Source organism: Mesoplodon densirostris, chromosome 8 (genome assembly GCF_025265405.1).
Source record: "Mesoplodon densirostris isolate mMesDen1 chromosome 8, mMesDen1 primary haplotype, whole genome shotgun sequence".
NCBI lineage: Eukaryota > Metazoa > Chordata > Mammalia > Artiodactyla > Ziphiidae > Mesoplodon > Mesoplodon densirostris.
Genome location: NC_082668.1, coordinates 17,241,964 through 17,268,458, shown reverse-complemented (window position 1 = coordinate 17,268,458; position 26,495 = coordinate 17,241,964). Strand labels below are relative to the sequence as shown.

Sequence of the window (26,495 nt, the reverse complement as noted above, 5' to 3'; positions counted from 1 at the left end):
AGGAATATTAACGAACAAAAACCAAAAGTTTGCATTTACTTCTAACTTTAAGCCAAAGCATTAAAAGGGCCACATGGAGGTTCTAGGAACCTGACAAGGTCAAAATGACCTTAGAATGAAAATACCCTTACTCAGTATGGATGAACTCTAAGGGTCATTGTCAAGCTTGTTCTGGAAGTCTTTGTGTTCTTTGTGGAACACTGTGACATCTGCCTAATTTTGTGCTGAATCACATACCATGTTATACTACCTTCCATTATCAGCAAGCAGTAAGAAGCATCAAAGCTCTTAAGTCCCATCAATGAGAAAAATCTAGAAGTGAGAAAAGTGTGTCCAACAACCCAATTTGTTCTGTACTTTGGTGCAAAGCACACATTATACAATGTTAGCAACTAAAGAGTTTATACCAGCAGGAGAAGCCCCAAGTACCAAAGAACCTTCAGACAAAATAACGTGGCATCCGGAGCTGGAGATAAAAAGCTGGAGGAGTTTTACCTTGGAATAAAAGAAACTAGCTACACCTGGAAAAGAGGCCTTAGTGCCATCTATTTTCACCCTCTTGGAGAAGAGAAGAACCAAAAATAGACCAGAAATGATTTTATTTTAGGTCATATAGCTACCAGTGGCAGAAGTGAGATGTGAATTCAGCCCAGTGTTATTTCAGGAGAGCATGGTCATTAACTCTTTGTATGGTGGCTAGTGGTACAGGATCTGAAAGTCTAAGAGAACACAGGGTATCTCTGCTGTTCACTCCCAATTCTTTTCCTCACATATTGTAATGGTAAGCGTATTCCTTCTCCTCCAATCTGTAGGCTAAGTTTTCAAGAAAAAGACTGCAGAAGAGCATCCTAGTGCCAGCCAAGACTGGAAGGGCTTGGATACTATGGGCAAAAATGTCTTCCTACTTTTAACTCAGGGTCTTGATGAAAGAGAAGACTTTGAGAAACACAGATCTGGAGGTGAGTAGAGACCTCTCTTCCTGCGGGCCTGAATCACCTAATCCTATTATGCCTGTCTTCTTAAACCATTTAACTCCTAACAATGGTCAATGGGACTGGTATCTAGGTATCCTGGATCTTATACCAGTAAAGCCCAATTTCCAGGTAGAAAAGGTCCTACTGAATTAATTATAAGACCTGCAGTATCTTTATCTTCTTTCTGGACTGAAATGCTTCTTTTTGCTCTTTTCAATGAAGTAACTACCTATTTTACAGGTGATTCAATCATTTTAGTTTTTAAAACTCTTCTCAAATATTCATCTGCATGCTTTGTAACTTGATCAGTTTTTATCTTGGTCCTGTTTCCTTCCCCTCTTGAAAGACTCAGAAAAGAGCAACTTTAAGAACTGAAACCCAGGAATCTCTTGCTAACAATTCACACTTTATTAAGTCGACTTAAAGATGTCTTCGAATTCTTATTTTTTGCTAACTCCATGTTCCTTCCCCTTTCAAAATACAGCATCTAGTAACCTGACCATCTTCCAAAAGTACATTTCATCCATCTTCCTAAGTTTTCAGGTCCAGCCTCACAAAATAATCACTTGAGCTGTTCCTTTGTCGTTGTTGTTGTTTTAAATTTGTTTTTCTGACTTCTGTTTGAGGTCTGACAAGTACTAAGGTCTTCAAAATGGTGAAAAGAACTACCATAAATACTCAAGGAGGAAGAAGCCACCCAGGTTGCAGACAGCTGTGAAGTGGCCTCTGACTAGAAGGCAGGAATTAAACTGAGTCACCACTTGCCTGCCATCTCTGATGTATTCTTTCATACATCAGTACTAAGTAAGCACGGCTGACCTGGAGCTCTCGGTCCCCGTCCTCTTCAAGCTGTTGGGATTGCGGATGAGTTTGTCCAACATGTTGACAATCTGCCCAAATTTAGGCCTGTCGCTTCTCTCCTTCTGCCAACAGTCTAGCATCAGCTGGTGGAGTGCAATGGGGCAATCCATTGGAGGGGGCAGCCGATAGCCTTCCTCGATGGCCTTAATCACCTATCAAAAAAGCAAAACAAAACCAAAAACCCAGAATGGTATGTTAAGCTGCCAGGAAAGCTGTTGTTAGAGGTTCACCCTCCTGCTCAGCAAGTTTCCTGTCCATTAAGCTGCCAGCAAGCTTGAGCATGGGAATGGCTCCAATTCTTTCACAGAAGCCAGAGCTGGACCTGAGTATTGCTGGCAACAGGGCAGGGAAGCCAGCTGTTGCTATGAGGGGTTCTCAAATGGTAGACAATGCCCATCTGAAACTCCAAACTGAAGAAGCATCAATGTTCCAAAGTGGTTAGAACCTAATCAGATCAACCACATGGTGTTGGCCTGGCCCCAAGAGACCACAGGGCGACGACCCTCTCATTCTTCTATCAGCTAAACACTCTTAGCAAAAGAGACTCTAGCTTAGTGTTAAAGGCATTCCTTAGGAAGCATTAATAGTTGCCTACGAAACAAAAGTCCCTTTGCGTCACTTTAAGCCTCTGTATTCTTGCTCAGACAGCTGGTGGGTCAATACCAGAGCCCAACTTCCAGACCTTCCAATCCAGAAGACACTACCTCTCTCAGAAATAGCACATTCCTCAACCCCTCCAGATGTGCAGCCATTTTTAGTTTTGGAAGACCAAAATATACCAGTTTACCAATTCTGTATCTCTTTCTTGGTCTCAGTTGGCTGTCAACTGACCCTGTTAAAGGTGCTCAAAACTAGATTTAAAATTTTAAAAATAATTAATAATCCTTGGGGCATTTATATTTTAAAGAGGACCCTTACACATCTAAGGAAAGAAGTGATAATGGTAGGTGATAATTGCCTCCCGCCCAGAGCGGTCCTCCTGCCTGATAAGCCATAAATCATTCTACAGGCTTTCTTCTAATTCTAATTTTTCTAATCTATCTTCACAGGTATTACAACATTTCTTATTGGCTTTTCTCTAAACCCCCCTTCTTCAGGGTGTGAATTCCAATAACACAATATAATATGACTCATGACAAATTTAAAAAGGGGAATTACTTCTTAATTTCTTGGCTACTCATAAGCTGGGTTTACGGGTATCCTATGAGATTCTGGAGGTGATTTTCTTTGGGGATTTTTAAAGTTTTAATTGTTTTAAATCAGTCCTTTTTCTCCCCCTACTAAAATGACAGCTCCTAGTGAGACCACCACTGGCTGCAGCCATCTCAGTGATCATGACAGAGTCCCCCTGAGGCGGGTCTATTACTGCTCAATGACTGGCCTTCAAGAGAAAATAATCAATTCAGTTGGGTCCAGTTTATATGTACCAGTATAACTGTGGTTCTTTTAACCAGGATACTGTTTCAGTTTAACAATCATCTTGTGATTTATTAAGCCCTCTGAACCCTTTTCTCCCATGTATTTTTTGCCAACCTCCTACTGTATTAGTATTAATTTACTTCTCCTTCTAAAGTAGACTTCTATATGCTATCTAACTGAATGTGATTCTATTTATTTCTGGCAATGACATTAGGTCAGTTTGATCCTCTGACTTTCTTTTATCTTTCCAGGTGCATGGTGCTGGCTCTAGATTTGATGAAAACATTTTACATTGAATTGATGAGAATGTAAGCAACATTGGGCTGATGCCAGGTTAACACAATTTGTTACAAACCCTCAGACTGCTTAGTATTCTTTCATTAGCTCCCTATCCACTGCCAGCTTGGAAGATGGCTTGTGGGTTAACAAAGCATATTTTCTCAGTTTACTGCTGAATGTTTTGGGGGGGAAGGTCGAGGATTAAAACAAACAAAAAACTTCATAAATTTGACATATTCTTAACAGTTACTTTGACTCCATTCACCATATGCCAAATGAATTCTACCCATGAAAGTAATTCTCCAGTTACATTTCCTGTAGATTCCTGCTCTACACAGACTCCAACAGAGACAAATACACGTGAATGATAGATCAATATTATTTGTGGGAGAGAATTGGCTTCAGATGCTTTTTCATGGATAAAGGCAGACAACTGAAAGTTTAAACCAACAAAATTATTTTAATATAATATAGAAGCTGTCAAAGCTACAGGTCTGAAAATATTTAGGGCGGGAAAACTGACAACATCTTTAGATATTCTGCTCTTATGAGCATTTGGCCACCACTCTCAACTGAAATAAAAGCTTAAATATCCAATAATTGAATAAGTAAATACAGGCACTCCTCCTTCTTCTAGGTTGTTGGTCTTTGTTCCTCTGAATGTCTCTAACTCAAAACCAAACGTTACTATACAAGAAAGGTACTTGATGGTGTCTGCATAATCACATCAAACAATAGATTACACACTGTTCACTCCCATAGTCTGTCTCCAGCCTGTAATTATCTATCAGTTATGCTAGCTGCTGTTTTTCTTGCTATTTGCTATGAACTTTCCTTTATAATTTATAGATACTACAGTGTCAACACTACCGTTCCTCTTATACTGATTAGAGAATTCTTTTTGCCCCATTGGACACAGAATGCATTAGCTTCTGTATTGCTCTAAACATTCTTCTACTGATAAGGCAACATCCTATTTCTTGAGTGCACCTGGTTTTTCACTTAATTGTCAAGGTTTTGCAACATCCTGTTGTTTCAGGACAAGGCAGATGATCAGGTAACATTCCACATCAGAGAAAACTTTTTAAAAAAATCTTTTTGTAAAATACAATTTTTATTGATAAATTGAATACCACACATTCATAAACACTCTATGATAATACTTTACCTCTCAGATAAAAAAATTAGGAAATTCAAGAAATGGCTATTTCAGTTTGTTCTGATTTCCAACCCTTCTAGAACTAACTAACACCTTCCCAGAATTAGCTAATAAGTGTTCTAGGAAGATCCCCCCGGTCTAGGTTTGTTTTTTTCCTTTCTCACTGGAAATGTTTGTAATTAAATTCTATTACTCTGGAATCTTATTAGTGTCATTATTGAATGCTTTTCTAAAATTGGAGGCATTGTGGATACTCCCTTACAAAGTAGTCCAGATGGTACATTTAAAGGGATGTGTATAATTTACAAAGGGTCATTTAGTGAAGCTTTATTTTAGAGTCCTCAAGGGGCAAGCTCTAATTACAACTTTGCCAGCTTTAAAATATTCACTAATTTTCTTCCAATAAACCTTTCATGTCAGTTTCATCTCATGTGAAATTTGTGTTTTTCAGATATCCTTGCATTTTCTTAAAATTCAAGGTTTAATTTTATTTCAGTATGGGTTTGAAAGTTAACAAAGTAAAAGTACTGTTCCATATCACTAATCAATCAAGCTATGCACATATCTATCTATCTTCCATATTATACCATTAAGGCTTTGTAATTTTGGTCCTCAAAATCCAGGACAGTAAGTTTTAGCTAGATTACTAGACACACCTGTATTAAGAATTTTAAGTTTAATGTATCATTTCAAGCTCAACACTTACTCCATCATACATTAATTCAAAGACATATATTTCAGAACATAAAGACTTACATCTTGATTGGACATATCCCAATAGGGTCTCTCTCCATATGACATCACTTCCCACATGACGATCCCGTAGCTCCATACATCACTTGCTGATGTGAATTTACGATAGGCAATAGCTTCTGGCGCAGTCCACCGGATAGGAATCTTGCCACCCTGTGAACATCCAAACTCTATGTTATCCCCCAAGTACACTGATGTGCCATTTTAGTTTCTGAATGTTGTTACTGTTTGCTAAGCATGGCAACAGCATTCCTGAGACAGCTTTCCAAACAATAACAGGATATTTGTTTATTCTAACTAAAATCTTCCAGGTTGAGACAGTTCTCATATGTTTTCTTTAGTCACAGGGAAGTAAGCAACTAATATGTTTAATTATTTTTTAAAAAGCCTACCTATTATCTAAGCTCTACTTAAGGCAATACTGTAGAAGAAAGGACATTTTAGGTTTTACAAAATACACGTTATCCGTGGTATATAACAATGGATGTGCAGCTGACAGTAATTTTAAATTCTTGTTAGGTTCTCTCACCCAGCAGCACAAAGGAAGTACTTAATACTGCCTTGGAAATCATGACCTAAAAAAGTTAAATATGAACATTTCTATCCATCCCACTGTCATCCAACTCCTATAGAGCACGAGAAACATGACCAACGTAGCTAGAAGATAATAGGCTAAACAGACTCTTGGAGGAAGTCAAATAATACCAGATGCTAGAACCATTATTAATTTTAATGGCAGGAGGGCCAGATTTTGATTATTATTTACTTTTCTAAAAAAACCCTGCAAAAATGGTAAAGCAATTGAATATTACCCAAGAAAAGTTTAAACGCCTCAGATGTCTCTTGTTTGATTATGCTTATGTGTAAGGTATTTTTAATGGAGTTTCAAATTTCTTAGGGTTCCATCTGGGGAAATGAATTCAACTTCAATTCAGACCCTTAAGCTGTTCAAGAGGACATAATTTAAAAGTTTGCTTTATTAGAGCTACTAAACAGGACAGTAAATTGTACTGCAAATTGCATTGATTCACTGCAGTTTACTCTGAAAATACACTGTATTACATTTATGTTTGTTCCATACAGCAAGACACTTGTGCTGCCTTCTGCTTTCCTTAAATATTTTGGCTATATAAGTGTATCATTCTAGAAGCTTCCTTTTACTTTCCTTTCTCCAACTACTGGGGAAAAATAAAAAGTCTTTAGCATGGACAAGGATGTATTCTTTCCTGAATGACTGGACTTTGAACTCAGAAGAGGGTATGTGTAGGAATCAACACTACAGCCAAAGAAACTGAACACTACCAGAAAACACACACACACATATACACACACCTCCAACAAACTATACCAAAAAACCCCAATGCTTACCATTGTAGATGCAAAATGGTGAGCATTAAAAGAAGAAAATGGCTGGTCTACTTCATGTTGATTTTAAGTGTCAGCCCTAATGGACAATAACTTTTATGATTCTGTGTTTATTCCATTAGTATCTTATATTCAGATTGTCCGGCTAAGATAGCATAGCCATTAACTGTATACTGATAACTCTTAACTGTGCCTTAATCCTGGCTTATCTACCAGTAGTAAAACGCAGGCCATTAGGTACTGGGAAACCTTGCGTAGTGTAAATGTTTTATAAATCCTGTATATACATTCTCAGATTCGGTAGGCAGCCGACTAGAAATATTGTTCTGTCCTGTTTAAAATATGAGTTTTTTTTTAAATAATAAAAAGGAACCAAGTAGAAAATCTAAAACAAACAAGAAGAAAGGAAGGAAGGAAGGTAGGTTAAGTGTGAAAAAATACAATAATAAGTGACGCTCTAACTTGTGGCTTTGTAAAGTGGTCACACATCTAGAGGCTGTTTCAAAATCCCTCTTGGAAACATGGTTTAAAAATGGATGCATGGCTATGACGGGGCTCTGAAGGATGAGGAAACTTGTAAAAATCACAAAGGTTTAAACATCAAAGTGAGAGGAACAGTTTCATCAGAGTCAAAGACCAGAGGTCACAAATCTTTCTTACCCTGGTGGTATAAGCTGCTTCTGGATCATCCTCTAGCACTCGGGACATGCCAAAATCAGACACTTTGCAGACCAAGTTGCTATTGACCAGAATGTTCCGTGCAGCCAGATCTCGATGCACGTAGCTCATATCAGATAAATACTTCATCCCGGACCCTATGCCACGAAGCATGCCCACCAGCTGAATGACCGTAAATCTGCCATCATTCTTCTGCAGAGGAAAGAAATAAGGGACAATCTCATTAGCATTAGGCCAAATTAATTTTCACCAAGCATTTATTACGTGGATCTTTTTTGATATCTATATCCGGTGTGCAGTGAAACTCAATAGGATTTCCGGGCCTTTTTGACTAAAGCCACTAATTCATGAGTAGAGTATATCCTAGGAGCTGGGTTTGCTTCCTGTAATAGATGGAAATTATCCAACTGTAATGAATTTATGACTCAAACAGCCCCACGATACAAGAATAAATCAAATACTACCCTCCTTGTACGTGGATTATTGAAGAGCCTTTAAAAATCACATCATTCTCTATTTCTCCTCTTCTTCCTTTGCCTCATTAGAAAAACGTCCATGAATACAACCAAACAGAACAAATACTCAAAGTCTGTTAGAGTTTTCTAAATACCAACATTCTTGGGTTTAATATAAAGTAGTCACATACCCTGAGGAATGCATCCAAGGAGCCATTCTCCATGTACTCTGTTATGATCATTACTGGTTTACCTAGAGTTTCCAGAAAGAAAAACACAAAACCCTTGATGAGCACTGCAGTTAATGAGATAAAAATGGGCTGTGCACAATTTTCCTGCCAGGACACCTGTCTTGTGCGATCTAATTTAATTAAAACAAGCCAAGCTTATGCCTCAGCTGTGGGGAGCTAGGAATGAAATATTAAAAGGACGAGTAGGTTTAAATTCCATCTGGAAGGTTAACCCTTTGGGTGGCTTGTTGACAAGGTCTTTAATAAAGTGGCCTCTGATATCCAGGGAGCACGTGGATGGGTATTTGCTCTCTCAAGCAAATGGAGAAGAAGATAAATGGCCCGTTTAAAGGAGAAAAAAATCTTTAAGACAATTAATTAATTCTGTCCCCAGAAGAGCCACTTGTGCAATGCTAAAGGAATCAATGAACAGAGAAACTTTTTTTTTTGTTACCTATTTAGAGGAACCCAAGCTTCTGGGAGCTATGTTGGATACTTCATTACCCAGACTCATCTTAAAGCTCAAGCATGTACCATCTTAGCTTTTCCCCCTGCCTCACTCAGGTCAGGGGCTATATCCTTTCTTTTCCCTTTTCCTATCTATAAATAAACTCAGTCTATTTGCTTCCTTAAGCTGCCAACCTCAGCAGCAGCAACAACAAAATCACAGAAAAGGGTCAATAAGTGATTTCATCCTAGGCAGCAAATTTAATTCAGGACTAGAACCTTTGTGTGCCCTTCTCCCTTTTCTAAGCAAAGAAATCAGAATGATTTTAAGGTTTTGAGAGAAGTGGGAAACACTTTCATTTCACTTTGGTTTTCTTTCTGAGGACCTTAGGAAATAAGGACCATTCTTTAGTTTCTTAATCCCTGGCAATGGACTCAAGGTCTGAAATTCCTTCTTTCTAAAGGGTATTTGTGGCAGCGGGGTGTAAATCTTCGATATTTTACTCAGGCAAGGGGTAAAGCCAAGAGAACAGAAGAGTTCCTGTGAGGAAAATAAAATGTTAGTTTGAAAAATCAAAAATATTCATTGCTGTCCTTGTGGACTGTTTGGACGGAGACATCCAGTCAGGGAAAATGGGCTGGGCTGTGCCACTCCCGGAAAGCCCCCAGAATTATTCTAAACGAGTACATTTCCCACCCAGAGCCCCTATAAGATGAGACTCTGTACTGGTGTGGGGAAACGAGAAATGTCTTCATTTCAGAGGCACAATTTTAGAAGAGCAGACGTTTTTAATTTCACTGAAGTCTCATTTATCCATTTGTTCTTCGATTGAACATTTGGTACCGTGCCCAAGAAATCTTTCTGAGGCAAACGTGCTGGATTAGAAAACACCACCACGAACATTTAATTTTCAAGTGATGAATGAAAGCAGGCAGAAAAAGCAGGAATCTCGGCGTAGACCAAAGGATGGGTCAAAACCACTTCTAATCTCTTTCCCCTCGGCTGGAGGGAGTGGTCCCCGTATACCTTTCCATCCTCCATCAATATTATTAGGAAGCCTTTAGTCCTCAGGCTCATTTATCCTCTGCATCTGTGACCACATAGAACAAATGCATCTAAATGAGTTTTAATGAATCTGCCTCAATCAAATGATACTTTGTCAACTCATGAGAAGGGGTGACTCCCCTGATGGTGCATTAACACCTACTTCCATTTCACCAGATCCCTCTGGAAATGTGGGGAAGCAAGGAGAAGATCCGCGGGCTAGTGGCAAGAATTTATAGTCTCCCTGTCCATTTACAAAGTTACTCAAGGAACTCCAGTCATGAATTCAGACTCTCCCACTCTTTCACCCTCACACCTCCCTAGTCTGTCGGCACTATCTTCACAATTATTCTCCGCTTTTTTGTTTATGAAAAGTATCCATTTGTCAGAATCTTTATGAGCTCTACAAGAGAAATAAAGATGAATGTCTCCATAAGCACAGAAGGGCTTATGAAATGGGTCCAGGTTGGGCTCCAGGGTAGAGACAGACCCTTTCCCGGAACAGGCAGGGAGGCAATGGGGAGGGGAAAAGTCGGGGGGAAGGGGATGGCTCCTCTGGTGGAAATTTTAAACCATTTTAATTCAGTGACAAGTGCATTATGCAAATGCATCCAGTCATTTGTAACAGTTACAGCTGTAATAGCCACGGGTTTTAGAGGTGCGGTGGGACTTTAACACAAAGATCCCGTTTCTTCGCTCTTCTGCAGAGGTGCTACAAAAATCACTGTCTGCCCCAGGAAAAACACCCCAAGCTGGACAGAGCCTCTTTTTGAGAAAATGGACCTGCAGAAGTATTTAAAGGGAATGTTATCTTTTAATTAATGTAGTGAAGGGATCTGGGCAGCTCCACAGGCCACAGGCCACAGAAAAAAATATCCTGTCTGTAAAACTCATCTTAAAAAGCAAATAGAGCTATTCTATGCTAATTATAGCCTTCACCTTAGGTGAAAAATTATATACCCTTAGCACCAAAGTTCCTTTTTGAAAGGATTCCAAAGATGGGGAAAGATGTACTTTTTAAGACATAATAATGCCAGTTAACACTTAGCTTTTTTTTTTTAATTTGCTAAATAAGCATTATGCCAAACAGGCTAAATATTCTATTCCATTTTTATCTCTATTTTACAGATGAGGAAACTGAGAACTTGAGCAACTAGTCAAGGCTTCATAATTTACTAGCAGTAGATGATGTGTAAATCTTTGGTCACTAGGCCAAAGGTGCTCAAAGTGTGGTTCCAGGGACTATAGCTTGATTGACCTTGAGCTCTTCAGAAATGTGAACTCATGGGCTCGCACTCACTAAATCAAACCTCTGAAGATGAGGTCCAGGAAAGTGTTTTAATGAGTTTTCCAGAATTCTGATGTATGTTTAAGTTTGAGGACCTCTAAATTAGTGTATATCTGCTCTCACTTTTTAGTAATTTCCAAATTTTCCCTGCCTAAAGATTGTGTACCCTTGTGTCTTACTGCCCCCTTAGCCCCAGACCTAACATCCAACGTTTACACCTCCACTTCACCCACTGCAGCAGCCACTCTGCACCGGTTGATGGAGGACGCTTTTCCCAGGCACCTGGAATCTAATGGCACTTTGGCCGTCCTGGACATATAGCCCCAGGCTTACAAGATCCTTGACTTGTAGTAACTGTATTAGGTACTAAGGCTTCTGGAACAGAGCCACCTTCAATAGTAACCATTTCAGCTGCCCTGTCCATGTGGTGCTTTATAAGTTGGTCTTAGCCAGTCTTACAGGTGTATTCAGGGTCTGCTTCGCAAAATGCATCTGTTGAGCTGTGTCGTATTTTAACTGAAGCGTGGTTCACGGGCTGAGCGAATGCTAATGGACTAAAAAAGGAAGGTGCAACCAAGTGTTACTGGAAATAGGTGCTGAACTGCAACTACAGCTGCCATAAATCAGGCAGAGCAGACAAGCAAATCCCCCAATATAATAGATTACCAAGATGCACTCCCTGCATCTGGAACCGAAGCTTCGAACATAAGGTGTGGTGAGGTTTTGTTGTGTTTTATATGAAAAGTACTTAAAATTTATTTTGCTTACCATCTGCTTGCACCTATCCTGTGACAATCAGTTTGGTCTAGCAAAGATTCGAAAGATGGCAAGGCACACCAAAAATCTGCAGTATTAATTTCGCTAAAATCTCACACAAGCTGCCTTGGAAATAGGGTATCAGCCTACACCATACACCCATTTAGAAATGACTACAAGATTAATGACTTGTCCTGCACTGATTTCCTCCTATTAGCAATCAGTGGGTCTGCTCCATCTGTCATTTCCCTGGAAAGAAAATGTGTGTTTAATTTGCCAGTAACTTCTAACTTGGCTTTGTAAAGGGAGCGACGCACATACATTTGGTGACAACGCCTTCCAAGTGAATGATATTTGGGTGGTCAAACTGTCCCATGATGCTGGCCTCACTCAGGAAGTCCCTCCTCTGTTTGTCTGTATAACCAGCTTTCAATGTCTTGATAGCCACGTAGATTTCTCTTTTGCCAGGCACTTTGAGACGCCCACTGCATACTTCACCAAATTCACCTTTGAGAGAGAAAAAGAATTGACTCTGAATCAGAAACACGTTCAAGGAGAAGGAATAACAGCCAATAGCTAACATTTGTTGAGTGCTTATTATACACTAGGCACTGTGCTGGTGTTTTATGTACATCAAGGAAATTTCAGGTACACATATATTTACATATACAGGCACATACACTACATTCTAATGCATTTATATAATCCACATACATATATTTAATATCCACAAAGAAAATAGGCTTATAGACACAGACACTTACCAACTCCTATGACTTTTTCAATCTTAATGCAGGATGCATCGATTTCTTTGGCAAATTCTCGAACTGCTTGGTTGGGATCTTCATATGTAAAGGGATCCACGTAAGTTCTAACACCTGAGTAATAAACATGCAAAAGGTTGGCGGAACACTTCTCAGGAACCACTAATAAACTGAAGTTCTCTGGGTCTAAAAATATTCAGCACAGAAAAAAATTTCTTAGCATGAGAAAAATACTTAGTGTAGACATAGGAAAATGTTTAAATTCTTGCTCTGGTTTTCGTTAGTGGGTAAACAAGAATTGTTTGCTACTTAAGAGGCTGTAGCTCTACTGAGTTCCTGGAATGTCTTCACACTTCAGGGATGAAATTTTAAAAACAACCTATCCCGTGGAAGAAAAGAGAGTCTCTATAAGGAAATTTGGAATGTGTTATCTAAATATTGCTGTCCCAAATGCTGGAGAGGGTGTGGAGAAAAGGGAACCCTCTTGCACTGTTGGTGGGAATGTAAATTGATACAGCCACTATGGAGAACAGTATGGAGGTTCCTTAAAAAACTAAAAATAGAACTACCATACGACCCAGCAATCCCACTACTGGGCATATACCCTGAGAAGACCATAATTCAAAAAGACACATGCACCCCAGTGTTCATTGCAGCACTATTTACAATAGCCAGGTCATGGAAACAACCTAAATGTCCATTGACAGACGAATGGATAAAGAAGATGTGGTACATATGTACAATGGAATATTACTCAGCCATAAAAAGGAACGAAATGGGGTCATTTGTAGAGATGTGGATGAATCTAGAGACTGTCATACAGAGTGAAGTAAGTCAGAAAGAGAAAAACAAATATCACATATTAATGCATATAGGTGGAACATAGAAAAATGGTACAGATGAACTGGTTTGCAGGGCAGAAATTGAGACACGGATGTAGAGAACAAATGTATGGACACCAAGGGGGGAAAGAGGTGGGGGGGGTGGTAGTGGTGGGATGAATTGGGAGATTGGGATTGACATGTATACACTAATATGTATAAAATGGATAACTAATAAGAACTTGCTGTATTAAAAAATAAATAAAATAAAATTCAAAAATTCAAAAAAAAAAAACAAAACTAAACACAATTTAAAAAAATAATAAATAAATATTGTTGCCCCAATCAGTTTCTCACATCCTACCCACCATCTCCAGCTTTCTTCCCTTAGGGAAGATGATAGAAACTTTCTCAAATGACCTGTGTTACAAGATATCATCTTTTGCCTCATATCTGGACCAAAAATTGACAACAATTAACAACAATTAAGAAACTAAGATTAAACTTAGGTTAAGTGGACGAGAGGGATAGTAACTGCTATTTGATTTGAAAATACAAACTCTGTATTGGAGTTCCATTTTTATTGTTTTGGAAAGAAAGTGCTGTAAGAAAAGACATTGAATTTCACCTGGAAATTTTGGTGAATCAATGGTTTAAATACTAGGAAGGGTAATTCGGCCACACCCCATAGTCACTGGTAAACTGAATTTGGAATGTGAGCTCTGGGGCAGCCAGAGATGTCCAGGACAAGATGCATTAGAGATTACTGGGAACTTTCCACTGGCATTCACACCCCGCCTCTCCCTGCTCGAGCTCCTGGGGCTTTGGGGCGTTGAGAGGTGTAGGATACCGGTTGGCCCAAACTCTTTGATTTTCCAAGACTGTCAGTTTTGTCCTCATCTCAAAAAAAATGCATCATTTTTGTTTTTAAAAATATATACCACATGCAAATGAGAAAGTGTGGTTTTAGAAAGGAAACAAGATGAACAAATGGAAAATTATCAGACACTCCATGACCCTTCATCACTTCACATGCTCTAGCCAGAAAACCTTTCTCGGGATTATTCTTCCAGCCCTTCTACCTCCCTGTGCTAATAAGGTAGCTATTAACCACTCGGTGTTATTTAGATATAAATCAGTTAAAATTAAATAAAATTTAAAATTCACTTCCTCATTCACACTAACTACTTTTCAAGTATTCAGTGGTGCTTGTGGCCCCTTGGCTAATGCATTGGATGGTGGCTATAGACCCTGCCATCACCTCAGAAAGTTCTCATGGATAGTACTCCTGGAGAGACACCAACCACTGTCCATTCCAGAGTCTTCTATCTTGTTCAAGTCATTCAGAGCCGATTCTTTGAATTTAGTCTTTGACTCCACTTGGACTATCAAAATAACTAAAATCCACTAAAGAAATATTGATAGTCCTGAATTCCACAGCACATATTCTGTGGTGTGTTCAATTTCTTATTCTATTGTCTCCAAAATGTTTACCTTATAATAGGAGAAAAATTGTTACCTTCTAAATCCTGCCACCCAGCTACAAAAATGAGCCAGCTAGACCAATACTTTTTCAGGTTGGAGGATAAAATAAGGAAAAAGAAGCATCTAAGGAAATTACCCAAACCCCATCTTTAATTTCACTTAAAAAAAAATACCAATCACCTATTTCAGTTTGAAACCCTGAAGTACATTATTTGGATAATTTCATGAAAGGAATATAATATTAATAGTCATGTGAATATTATTTAGACATTTCTAAACTGAAAACACGAGACATGCTTTAAAAATAAAATTACTTTTAATCCAGTTTTCTGTACCTTGGTTCAAATGTTTCTCTTCATCTGCTTCTTGTTTTGCTTTACTGTATTTACTCCGTCTATTAAAAGATAAAAAACAATATTTTCAAAAGCTGTAAACCACAAGTTCTCTACTACCATAATATAAGTCAGGCAGATATGTAATGCACATTTCACAGATGAGAAAACTGAGGTTTATGGGAGGTGAAATAACAGGGTATGTAACTTGTCACCACAGAGTCTCTGCTCGTAACCACAGTATTAAACTTAGGTGATACAGCAAATATTTTATAATACAATTATAATTTTAAATCCCCAGGAGAAATTTATTGTATTGAAAATAGATTAGAAGTTTACTGGCTAATTTCCCCACATACATATTCTGAATTAAAATAAGTTTCCCTAGGTGAATTCTGCATACATCAAAGGCAATCGTAGTCAGTATGTGATAAGTAATAGTAAGCCCTGTTGCTTTCACCACAGTAACTACTACCACAAAAAAACTCATTATCCTATTATATGATATTCTTAAAACAATAGTTTTGTGGTTATTGGCTTCAGCTGCTGCATACAAATTCCTAAATGATTAACGACAATTTAAAAGGTAAACATTTGCTTCGTACTGGATTACATTCCTTAAGAGTTTGTAGAAAACTTGCAGCAGTAAAAATAAGGATTCAGGACTTCCCTGGCGGCCCAGTGGTTAAGAATCCACCTTCCAATGCAGGGGACTTGGGTTCAATCCCTGGTCAGGGAACTAAGATTCCACATGCCGCGGGGCAACTAAGCCTGTGTGCTCTAGAGCCCGCGGGCCACAACTACTGACCCCGTGCGCTCAGGAGCCCATGCGCCATAACTAGAGAGAAGCCGGTGCACAGCAACAGAAGATCCCACGTGTCACAATGAAGATCCCGCAATTAAGACCCCATGCAGCCAAATAAAAACAAAACAAAAAATAAGTTTCCATTTGTCGCCTAATTCTTTTCTCCAAAAAACAGTGTATGGTCCCACAGTTGGCCTTCTGCTCTCCGTGTCCCATAGGAGTGAGATCAGGCTTGGTTATAAAAAGTCTTGGGAAAAAGAAATCTTGAATATATATAATTCTTGAATCAGTAATCTTGATACATTATACATAGACACATATATATGTGTCTATGTGTATGTATGTTAAATTGGAAAATCAATTCAGTCCATATTAAAACTGTAAAGTTGGAAGATGAGACCATATTAGTGAATAAAATATGTACATGTATGTTTTTGGTCAAAAATGTGAAGTTTATATTGCACTTTATAATCATCTTGTAATTTTCTTAGAGCTTTAAAGATGGGGTCAGTCAAGACACTTATATATGAGGAAACAGGCTCTGTGGTGACAAGAGTCCCTGTAGGCCACAGGGGGTCGCAGCAGTGTGGTCCTGTCTGAATCTGATAACCTGAACCCCTGCACTTTGAACAAGTCAAGAAGGGTAGGATGGTCATGGAAAAGAGAGAGGGCCATGCAGTGTCACCAGAGAGCAGCCCAGTCACAGTCACGTGTCCCAGCCCCTCACCCACATTCCTCTCCTAATTGTCAGCAACGCAGGAACCAGCTCTGCAAGCAGACCCTCAGAGCCTACAGATGTTCCTCTGTGTGTATAATTCCCTTGCAAATAATAATACTTGGCATTTTTACACTGCACTTAACTTTTCAAAGTGCTCTCATCACATATATTATCTCTTCCCCTAAATGTTTGCAAAGCAGGAACCAGCTCAGTAAACAGAGGCCTCAGTTACTAGGGTTCACTTCGAAGTGTGAGTCATTCAGTCCCAAATAATAGCTTGCATTTTTACTTTGTATTTAACTTTTAAAAGAGCCTTCACGTATAACATTTCATGGCATCTTCTCAACAACCGTATGAAAGCAATCAGGCAGACAGACACATGTTCAGTCCCATTGTACAGATGAGAACATGGAGGCAGGAGGGCAAGTCATTTACCCACGACCCTCCTAGCAAATACAGGAGGAGTGTGTCTGCCCCGTCCAGCTCACTACCTCACATGCCTCTCCCAGAGTGGACGAAGTTATATGATGATAGCTGGTGAGTTAGTTATAAGTTATAGCACATTTAATATGAGTAAATCCACTTAAATTGGATTCCACTTGCTCTCAAAATCCATTGCTTCATCAAAGAAGCTAAACAGGTTTAAACATCCAGAAACCAAACATTTGTATGAAAGATGTAGTCCTCTCCAAAACTCCCCCTCCCCTCTCCTTTTAAAGGAAATATAAGAGTGTTAGGTCAGGGACTATGAAAATAGCATTTTATGTCAGGGAAATGTGTGCCTAGGTCCCAAGGGTGTGATAGGGTCCTGCCAGCCCGGGAGATTGTATCTTATCAGAGCTCCTAAAAGCATTATCTTAAATTACAAGTATATATTTTAAACCACTTTAGATCTTGAATACTGATTTGAATTTCTTTCCTTTAAAGAAGAAAAAAATGCATCGAGCAGGGAAGCTTTTGTCTCAACTTTAAATTGTCAGAGTTCATCAAAAACCCTTGTAGATACCAAAAGAAAGGAGCAGCCTCAAGCAGCCCAGGAGTGCCATTTTCCATCAGCATATTCATGAAATCTGTGCAAAGCCAGAGAAATGTAAAATGGCAGGGATCATTACAAGGCTGACCTGCCCATCCCCTCCTCAGGCTTCTGAACATAGAAGGAGGAAGTAAATTAGAGGAGAAAGTGTATTTTTTTTATATAAAACTCTATATTTTTATTCCCTCCCCACCAATGTTTTATGTTTGTTTGTTTGTTTCCGGTATGTGGGCCTCTCACTGTTGTGGCCTCTCCCGTTGTGGAGCACAGGCTCCGGACACGCAGGCTCAGCGGCCATGGCCCACGGGCCCAGCCGCTCCACGGCATGTGGGATCCTCCCGGACTGGGGCATGAACCCGTGTCCCCTGCATCGGCAGGCGGACTCTCAACCACTGCACCACCAGAGAAGCCCTGTTTTATGTTTTTGATGTCACAGTTTACATATTTTTATCTTGTGTATCTCTTAGCAAAGTATTGTAGTTATAGCTGTTTTTACTACTCATGTCTTTTAATCTTCATACACGCTTTGTAAGTAATTAGCCTTACAACTTTAAATTATTCTGATTTTTACTGCATATTTACCTTTACCAGTGAGATTTATACTTTCATACGTTCTCCTGCAACTAATTAACACCCTCTTGTTTCAGCTTAAATAAGTCCTTTTAACATTTCTTGTAAGGCCAGTCTAGGGGTAATGAGCTCCATTAGCTTTTGCTTGTCTGGAAAACTCTTTCTCTCTCCTTCAACTCTGAAGGACAGATTTTCTGGTAGAGGTGTATTTTTATTTTCATTTTTTTTTACATCTTTATTGGAGTATAATTGCTTTACAATGGCGTGTTAGTTTCTGCTTTATAACAAAAGTGAATCAGTTATACATATACATCTGTTCCCATATCTCTTCCCTCTTGCGTCTCCCTCCCTCCCACACTCCCTATAAAGAAACTTTACTTGGAGTGTTACTTGGAGGAGAAGACCCCGGTAGAGTACAGGGAATGCTGACAAAGAAACACAGGGATTACTGTTCAAAAGCTAATTGTAGCCTATTAGCTACTTAATAATACCTTTAAAACTAAAAAGCCTGAGTCCTGCTCTACCTTTGTCACCTGATGACCCTTTCTCCTTTGGCTCAGGGTGGGACAATGTGCTTGTTATTGTCCAGAGAAAAGAAAGCCTATGGAAGCTTAGCGTTGGGTCAGCCAGCCCAGAGGAAACCACATCGCCTAAAAGAGTGCTAAATTGACATCCAAGGCAGATCACCTGAATGACAGAAGGAAACCTTTGTGGAAGGTTTTCCAATTATTGAGATGTGGGCAAGCTGATTAAAAAAAGGGGGGAAGGAGGGTAGTGGTTTGTGAGTGAATGCTCCAGAAGGAAACATGGAACCTTTTAACTGCAGGAGGTAAAGGGACTCCTCTGCAGGTGAAACTTTGAAAGCCTGTGACTAAGCTCGCCTCTGTCAAAGGGAGGCGGAATCAGGGTATTAACAGACATTGTCCAGGGACAGCATGAGACCCCAGCCCTGCCCTCCCAACCAGTGTGTTGTTCCTGGCACCCTGACTACCCGATAATATCAACAAAATAGTGGAGCAAAGCGTGACAGGGCCCAGCGCGCACCCCACTTTTACTAAAATACTGACTTCCCTGATCAAGTCGATGGATTTGATTGATGGGGCTCACTGTTCCAAAACTAATTAGCAAAAGGTAAGTAATTTATTCAGCTAAAGTGCAGATTAAAGAAGATAAAGCAATGTAATAACTAGCATAGCTCCAGGAGGACACTTTCCAGCATTTAATGGCATCACCTATGAAGATTCATCGAAGCTATTCTTCTTTTTCCCCTTCCTTAAGCTGTCACGGTTCTTGCACCAAATGATGGCTAAATGTTCTTCATGAGCAACATCTTGACATGGGTGGGATTGAACCACACGAGTGCACACAGGTTGTTTAGAAATGTTCCTGCAGTACCATCTGCCAACTAATGGTAGGAATTTACATGACTTCATCAGAGCCAATTTAGGCTAACATTTAAGTGTATTCATTCTTATGTGACCATAATATTACAATTAGGACACCGGGGAAGATAGAGTCTGAATGGTGACTGTTTTAGCATTATGGGAACAGTTTCAGCTCCAAAGTGGAAAATCGTAACCTTCCAAAGAAGATAAAACTAACTTGCAAGGTCTGACTTTATAGCATGTGTTAGATTGTACATCAAATCACACATCACACATGGTACCAACATCATGAAGAAGACTCCTGAAGCTCTGGTTTGCTACAATTGTCAATGCTAATTTTTTTTTTTTTTTTCGTGGTACGAGGGCCTCTCATTGTTGTGGCCTTTCCCGTTAGGGAGCACAGGCTCCGGATGCACAGGCTCCGCGGCCATGGCTCACGGGCCCAGCCGCTCCGCGGCATGTGGGATCTTCCCAGACCGGGGCACGAACCCGCATCCCCTGCATCGGCAGGCAGACTCTCAACCAGTGCGCCACCAGGGAAGCCCATCAATGCTAACTTTTGATGTAGGTCAATGTTTTCAGTCCAGAAGACATTAAAATAATCTATCTAGGCCAGTACTGGAAGTCAGGAGAGATGGACTCCTGTCCTGATTAGGCAACTAACTAGCTGTGTGACCTTGGTGCAGTTAACAGTTTCACCTCCTGTCCAGGTCTCAAGTTCCTAATGTACAAGATGCCAGTAGTTTCCTACCTTGAGCTGTATGTGTACCTCCTTCACAAATTTTGCAATAGTCATTTCATTTTTTTCTTAAAATCAATTAATTCACTTCTTTAATTCAAGTAAAAGGGGTACTTTATAACCCTAACATAAATGGAAACCCGGCAGCACCAGAGATCATCAGAAGGTCAGTAGAAATGCCACCTATGGCTGGTTATCAGGCAGTACTTGTCTCTGGTCACCAAACTGTCCTTTAGAAAAGAGGAACTCATCTTGCATTCTAGTTCTTTCTTAAAAGCGTTTCTCATACATACTGAACAATAAAATACTATTTGGGGAAGACACACTGGCCTAAAGCAACCTGAATTAATACTATTTAGGATGCTTGGAAGTAAACTGATAAAATCATTAATATAAAAGGGGGAGGTAGTTGTCAGAAGAATTTAACATAGTTGATCACTAAGTTCATTAGTCCTGAGGTTATGACCTTATCATTGCATTTTATGATGTCATTGTTAATGGTCAAAAATCACTTTTAAAAGCAATAAAGTGGTTACACTGGAGATCACAAATGTGAACCTACAGGAGTATAAGGAAATGGTGCCATGTTGCCAACAGAATGTGCTTATGCAGTTTAGGAAGACTTCTAGAGACAGCATTACATAAATACAAGAAATGCTGCACCTTAAACCACCCAGATGGCTGGTACAATTACATTCTCTGAAAAGCTGAGAGAATCCTTAAATTATAACGTATGTGATAAGTGACACAGGAAGACACTGATCAAAGATGCCTATAAAAATGTAAGTTAATTTCCTCAACATAATGTGGATGGAAAAAACATACAATAAATCTAAGTCAATGTATACTGTATATTATTTTAAATATATAAATAAAATTTATAAATTTAGGAATTTCATTCTTTCACTGAGATCCCCAAATGTTTACAATTCCAAGTTGGACAAAAGAAAAAAAGTAGATCTTCTCATTGGAAAAATTAAAGATCACTCTGACTTGCTTAAAGCTCATACTTCTCCATATAAATTAAATATAATAAAATAAACAATTGCTGTAAAAAAAAAAAAAAAACCAATCCAGCAAGATACTAGCTGTGAGCCTGAGGCCATTTCCTCTTTCTTAAATGACAAATTAGCAAACAGATTTGCCTTTGAAGTAATCGGAAGGACTGAAACTTTTCTCACTGTGTGGATCTCTGCCCATCTACCTCTTAAAACAATCTCCCATGTCATCAGCAGTGTGGGGAATCACCCTATAAGGGGTCCATCCCTCGCATCCATTCTGCCGTCAACTATCCATGGCTTTATGAGGCAAGAAGCAGCCCCATCATTTTCCAGGCTAGGATGTTTCATCTGTTGCTTTCCCAGATGGCTGGCTGCAGGGTGGTGAGATGATTTTAGGGGTACCGTTTACCATCTTTCATTTGTACTCTCACTAAAAGCATGGACCAGACTTTTGTCTGCACTACCTGTCTCTTCTCTTCTCACCTGTTCTTGTCCCATTTAAACATCTGCGGTCCGTTATGACAGAGCACACAGCCTACTTGTGGAGAAGAATCAGCTGAGTGTGCACTGGCCGCGCAAAGCCTGTCAGCTACCTGGCTCCAGGCAGCCTTTCCATGACAGCTTTATGTCCGACACTAAAGAAGAATCAATAGGAGGCCAAGGGGTTGACATTTCATTTTCTAAGAAGTGATCCATTGAGGACCAATCACCAAGCAGTGTTTATCAGCCTTGGGAAGTAACATTTTTTTTTTAATGGGGGAGAAGGGACAAGATCATGGCTGGGTAACTTGACAGGCTCAGTTCTCTAAGGTGGGGACTCATAATTGGAAATCCGATCAATCCTGCCTTATATAATAAAGTGATCAATAAAAGCAGAAAGGAAATTAAGTCATCAAGCTTGCGATGCTATTTTCTATAGCTACACCTTTTAATAAACTTGTCTTCCTGTATTACATTTTCATCTGCTTTTCTTTTTTTTTTCTTTTGTCAAAGAAGAACATCTGAATAAAAACTTATAACGACATGACTTATTTCTAATTACTCCTGTCTGACTGCTGTATTTAGGATAACTTAAAATACAAAAAACAAACAAAAAAAGTAACTCTAAAGGAAAGCCAGACTACAACTAGAGAATGCCTCCAACCAATATCTTGGTTGAGATTCAAGACGAGACCCACTTTCTGTAAACAAGTGTTCTCTCAAATGGTTCTGAACATTCTGGGGTGCTGGATTTCAGTCAAATATTTTTTGCAGTGGCAGTTATTAATAATTTTTTCCTTAGTTTTAAACTTTTAAACAACTTTATTTTCTGATGACACAAGTTGTTTATATACACTGTAAAAATTTCAAATGTAGAAATACGTAATAATGAAAGCAAAAGCCCATGTAAATCTATACACTCCTCATCCCACTCCCTCCTCCTGGCTATCAGATGGATATAGATTAATGCCTATAGTTCCCATGTGTTTATGAGCCTGGAATGTGTACATGCACAAAGTCAAACGGCAATGAATAAGAAAGAGGTCCATCTTGATTGACTTCCAAAATCAAAAGCCAGGAAAGGAAAGAACTCTGGGAATTCAGATTCTGTTCAGGCCAAGTTGAAGTTTCCAAAGCCTGAGCTGTACTATTATATAGGGTACAGTGGGCATGTCTAGATGTATGTTTGTGTGTGTGTATTACAGCAACAGGGATGAGTGTTTGTGGTGGGTTTAACTCCTTCAAGACGAAATTCACTGCTCTAATCCAACAGACTTTGAACCAAAAAGAACAAACACGATGGCAAATGTAGGTGCCCACACACAATAAGGAGTTGTGCTGTACTGTGTGATAGAGATCATGATTGATCTCTATATACCAGGACATTCTGGAGAGTGAGAGTAGAGACATGATATTAATAAATACGGGTGACAACTGAAACCATCCAGGCAAACTAAGATATATGGTCATCATCTTAATTATAATGTACCACAAAGTGAGAGAAAATCATGGTGGCTTGCCCAGGTCAGTGGAAATAGCCAGAGGCTATGCTGTGACATCAATGACCTCACCAACTGATGAGCCAGGAAAAGACAGTGCAACAGACAGTGGCTTGAGATCCAAGCACGGCTATTGGGGGTCCAGTAACAGATCTACCACTAAAGCAATATAGTGACTCCAGACAAGGACTATACCTTTCTGAGTATCAGTTTCTTCTTCTATGACATGAAAAGATTTATATTTCAGAGGATCATTTTGACATCCCCAGGTTCTGCTTTTTTCTTAAAAGCCCCACCTTGTAAAACAGTTGATGGCATGGGGGGTGGGGGTGGGGGGGTAAAGGTTGGAGAAGGGGATGATTCTCACACGTGAGACAAAGAGGACCTAGATGTGGACACACATTGAAGATGAGCAGCTGTCCCCTCAAACCCCCTCCCCACCCATTCTTCTGGAAGCTCCAGGCAGTGTTAATAATTGATGGAGGCAATGATAATAAGAAAAACTGGATCAAAAGAATATGCTGTCAAGCTCAGGGGTTGGCAAAGTATGGCCCTCAGCCAAATCCAGCTCACCACCTGTTTTTGTAAATAAAGTTTTATTGTAACACACACACAAAAGGATATGCTGTCAAGCTCTTTCTATGTCTCTCTTTTCTAGACTGTTTTTTAAGTATCAAGTTAGAGCGTAAACTCTCATAGAATAAGTAATTGCTGTTTTAGATCCATTTCCAAGCACAATGCCATGCCCATGAAGTGCTCAAAGGATACTCTCTGGAAATGTTGATGGCTTTTCCTAAGGGAAAATGGAATGCCCACTTCCTTGCTTTGGTTACTGTCATTATGAACCAATATCATGTTGAAGTACTCTCTGTGTGACAGATTATCTACTTTGCCTATCAAAACTCTCCTGTCAATAACTCTTAGAGGCAGATATTTTATTATCCCTATTTTACAAAAAGGAAACAATGACTCAAAGAGGTGAAGTAACACAGTTGACAAATAGCAGAGCTCAAATTTGAGGTCTGTTTTATATGGCTTTTTTTTTGGCCTTTGGCAGTCAGTTCAGGCTTAAGAGAGGTATAAATGTAACACCTTACAGCCTAGAATATCTAGAAAGTTCCCAATGGCCTGCTTTTCAGCTTAGTTTCCTGCAATCAGTTGGGTCTTTCCAGGACTCTCAGTGGTAAGGGCTGCCACCAGGGTCCAGCCAGAAGCTCTAGCAGCGGGGTGGGGAGATCAAAGCAAAGAGGAGGGAGTTTGTCCTGCAAATGCCATGTTTATGATGCTAATCAAAAGCCTCAGCTTTGTGTGGAGGAGACAAAAAGCTCCCTCACAAAAACTGGGAAGGGGGTCAGGGGCAGTGAGTGGCTTAAGTGCTTACCTCCTGCTGATGACAAAAGCGGCGATGAGAATAACCACTAGCACCAAGCTGCCGGAGACGGAGACCAGCAGGACGGTGGAGTTGGCCCCGTCTCCAATGATCCGGGAAGGCACTGGCAAAGACAGTTACACAAGGATCACCTTGGGCAAGGTCCTAAGAGCTAGAACTTCTGACTGTCACAAGTTTCAACTCTCTGAAGCCATTTGAAATGCTCACAGCCTATTTTGCTCTACGTTAAGTATTCACACAACAGCATCTTCTAAGACAGTCTTAATGAGACAAAGACATTCTTTTTTATAATTGTATGAAGCACTCTAACCAGAAGACTCTTATTAAATCCTATGGTAAACATTTCTACTCATTGCTTTTTCTTCTTTTCTTTTCCAGTCTCAGCCCAAACTCTTACTTAAGGATCTGATGAATTCCTTAGTGAGATAAACACCTGGAAATTTCCAAAAGGACAAGAAGTTTTGAATGACCCCTCCACTGCATCCTCACACCCCATCTATAAAAAACCTGTCTATGATTGCCCAGCTCAAAAGCCACTTCCTCCTTGAAGACTTCCAGGATAATCGCAAAGGATGTCAAACCCCTTCAGATTTTATTCTAGAGTACTTTCTTTCTTTTTTTCATTCATATTCTATTTAATAATTTGTGAATAAAATTACTTTCTAGAACTAACGTAGAAAATTCTGCCCCACCAGCTCCTTATCCAGTAGGCTCAATTTTGGTTTGTTAATTATGGAGGGGGGATGTCTTATGTAAATTGCTTATTCATAGGTATGCCCTCTATTAACATTTTGATTCAATCATCCAGTTGGTCCAGCTCACAATGTTAAAAGATTGATGTAGTTGTCTAGAGGGGCTTTTAAAAAAACTGATCTGACTTGATTTGAACAGATTCCTAGAAATAAATAGGAGAGAAAAAAAAATTGGTACCTTCTCTAATCTTCCCAGGGAGAAAACTCCTTAGCTTAATGTAAGATAGTTATGCAACTGTCCATTAGTCAGTTTGGCAATCCCAGTTTTCATGGTTTTTGGAAGGCTCAACACAGGAGAAAGATAGACATTTTTCAATCATATGAAAAGACAGATCAGATACCGTTATGAAAAATGTTTTTCTCTAAATAGCAAGAGGTGTGCTAAGTTACAGACACTGGCTATCTAGTTTCAAGCAATAGTCTTTGCAACAAAATGTTTGCCTAACCAAAAATGTGTATAGCTTCTTAGTTCACCATAATGGGATTTGCCCTGGATTGTACAAAGAATCTCAGAACTCTTTACCTGTGTTGGTTGTGACCTCCAGGGGCTCGCTGAAATCTCCATAGCCAGCTGCTGTCCTGGCTCGGACATGGAAAACATAGGAAGTCAGAGGGTTCAGGCCTTTGATATCCGTGTTCCTGGCAGCCGTCCTAACAATCCGATAGCTTCGTTCATTCTGATCCTACATTACGAGAGGATAAAATTAAGGAAGGTGGCAAAATAAATCTCCCACTTACTCCCATACAGTATTAAAGCAGCCAAGCCAGTCCACTCAGAGGTTGAAAGTAAATGGAGATTGATAAACTCTAAACACTATATTCAGTTCAATGTTACAAGTACTATTGTTACTTAGATGTTGAAAGAAATGTGGAGTTCAGGTATGATCGCTATTGACACTGACCATATCCAGATCTTTACCCATAATCTTTTTTTGAAAAGAACATTAGATGATGGTTGATGGCTTTTCTCACTCCACACCCAGCAATTTCACAGAAATAACTACTGCAAGAA

The 26,495-nt window shown here is 39.5% G+C and overlaps 1 protein-coding gene across 2 annotated transcripts in view; it reads right to left on the bottom strand.

Annotated features, from left to right (window-relative positions):
- The window catches only part of EPHA4 (EPH receptor A4), a 145,593-nt gene that overhangs the window by 8,800 nt on the left and 110,298 nt on the right, over positions 1 to 26,495 (bottom strand). For both annotated transcript variants that reach the window (XM_060107434.1, XM_060107435.1), the window contains exons 7-15: positions 26,007 to 26,166; positions 24,723 to 24,834; positions 15,115 to 15,173; positions 12,474 to 12,587; positions 12,031 to 12,216; positions 8,135 to 8,196; positions 7,471 to 7,680; positions 5,449 to 5,598; positions 1,794 to 1,987 (exon numbers count right to left, since the gene is read on the bottom strand). In XM_060107434.1, the coding sequence (XP_059963417.1) occupies positions 1,794 to 1,987; positions 5,449 to 5,598; positions 7,471 to 7,680; positions 8,135 to 8,196; positions 12,031 to 12,216; positions 12,474 to 12,587; positions 15,115 to 15,173; positions 24,723 to 24,834; positions 26,007 to 26,166 (1,247 nt within the window). The remainder of the gene's footprint in view (positions 1 to 1,793; positions 1,988 to 5,448; positions 5,599 to 7,470; positions 7,681 to 8,134; positions 8,197 to 12,030; positions 12,217 to 12,473; positions 12,588 to 15,114; positions 15,174 to 24,722; positions 24,835 to 26,006; positions 26,167 to 26,495) is intronic.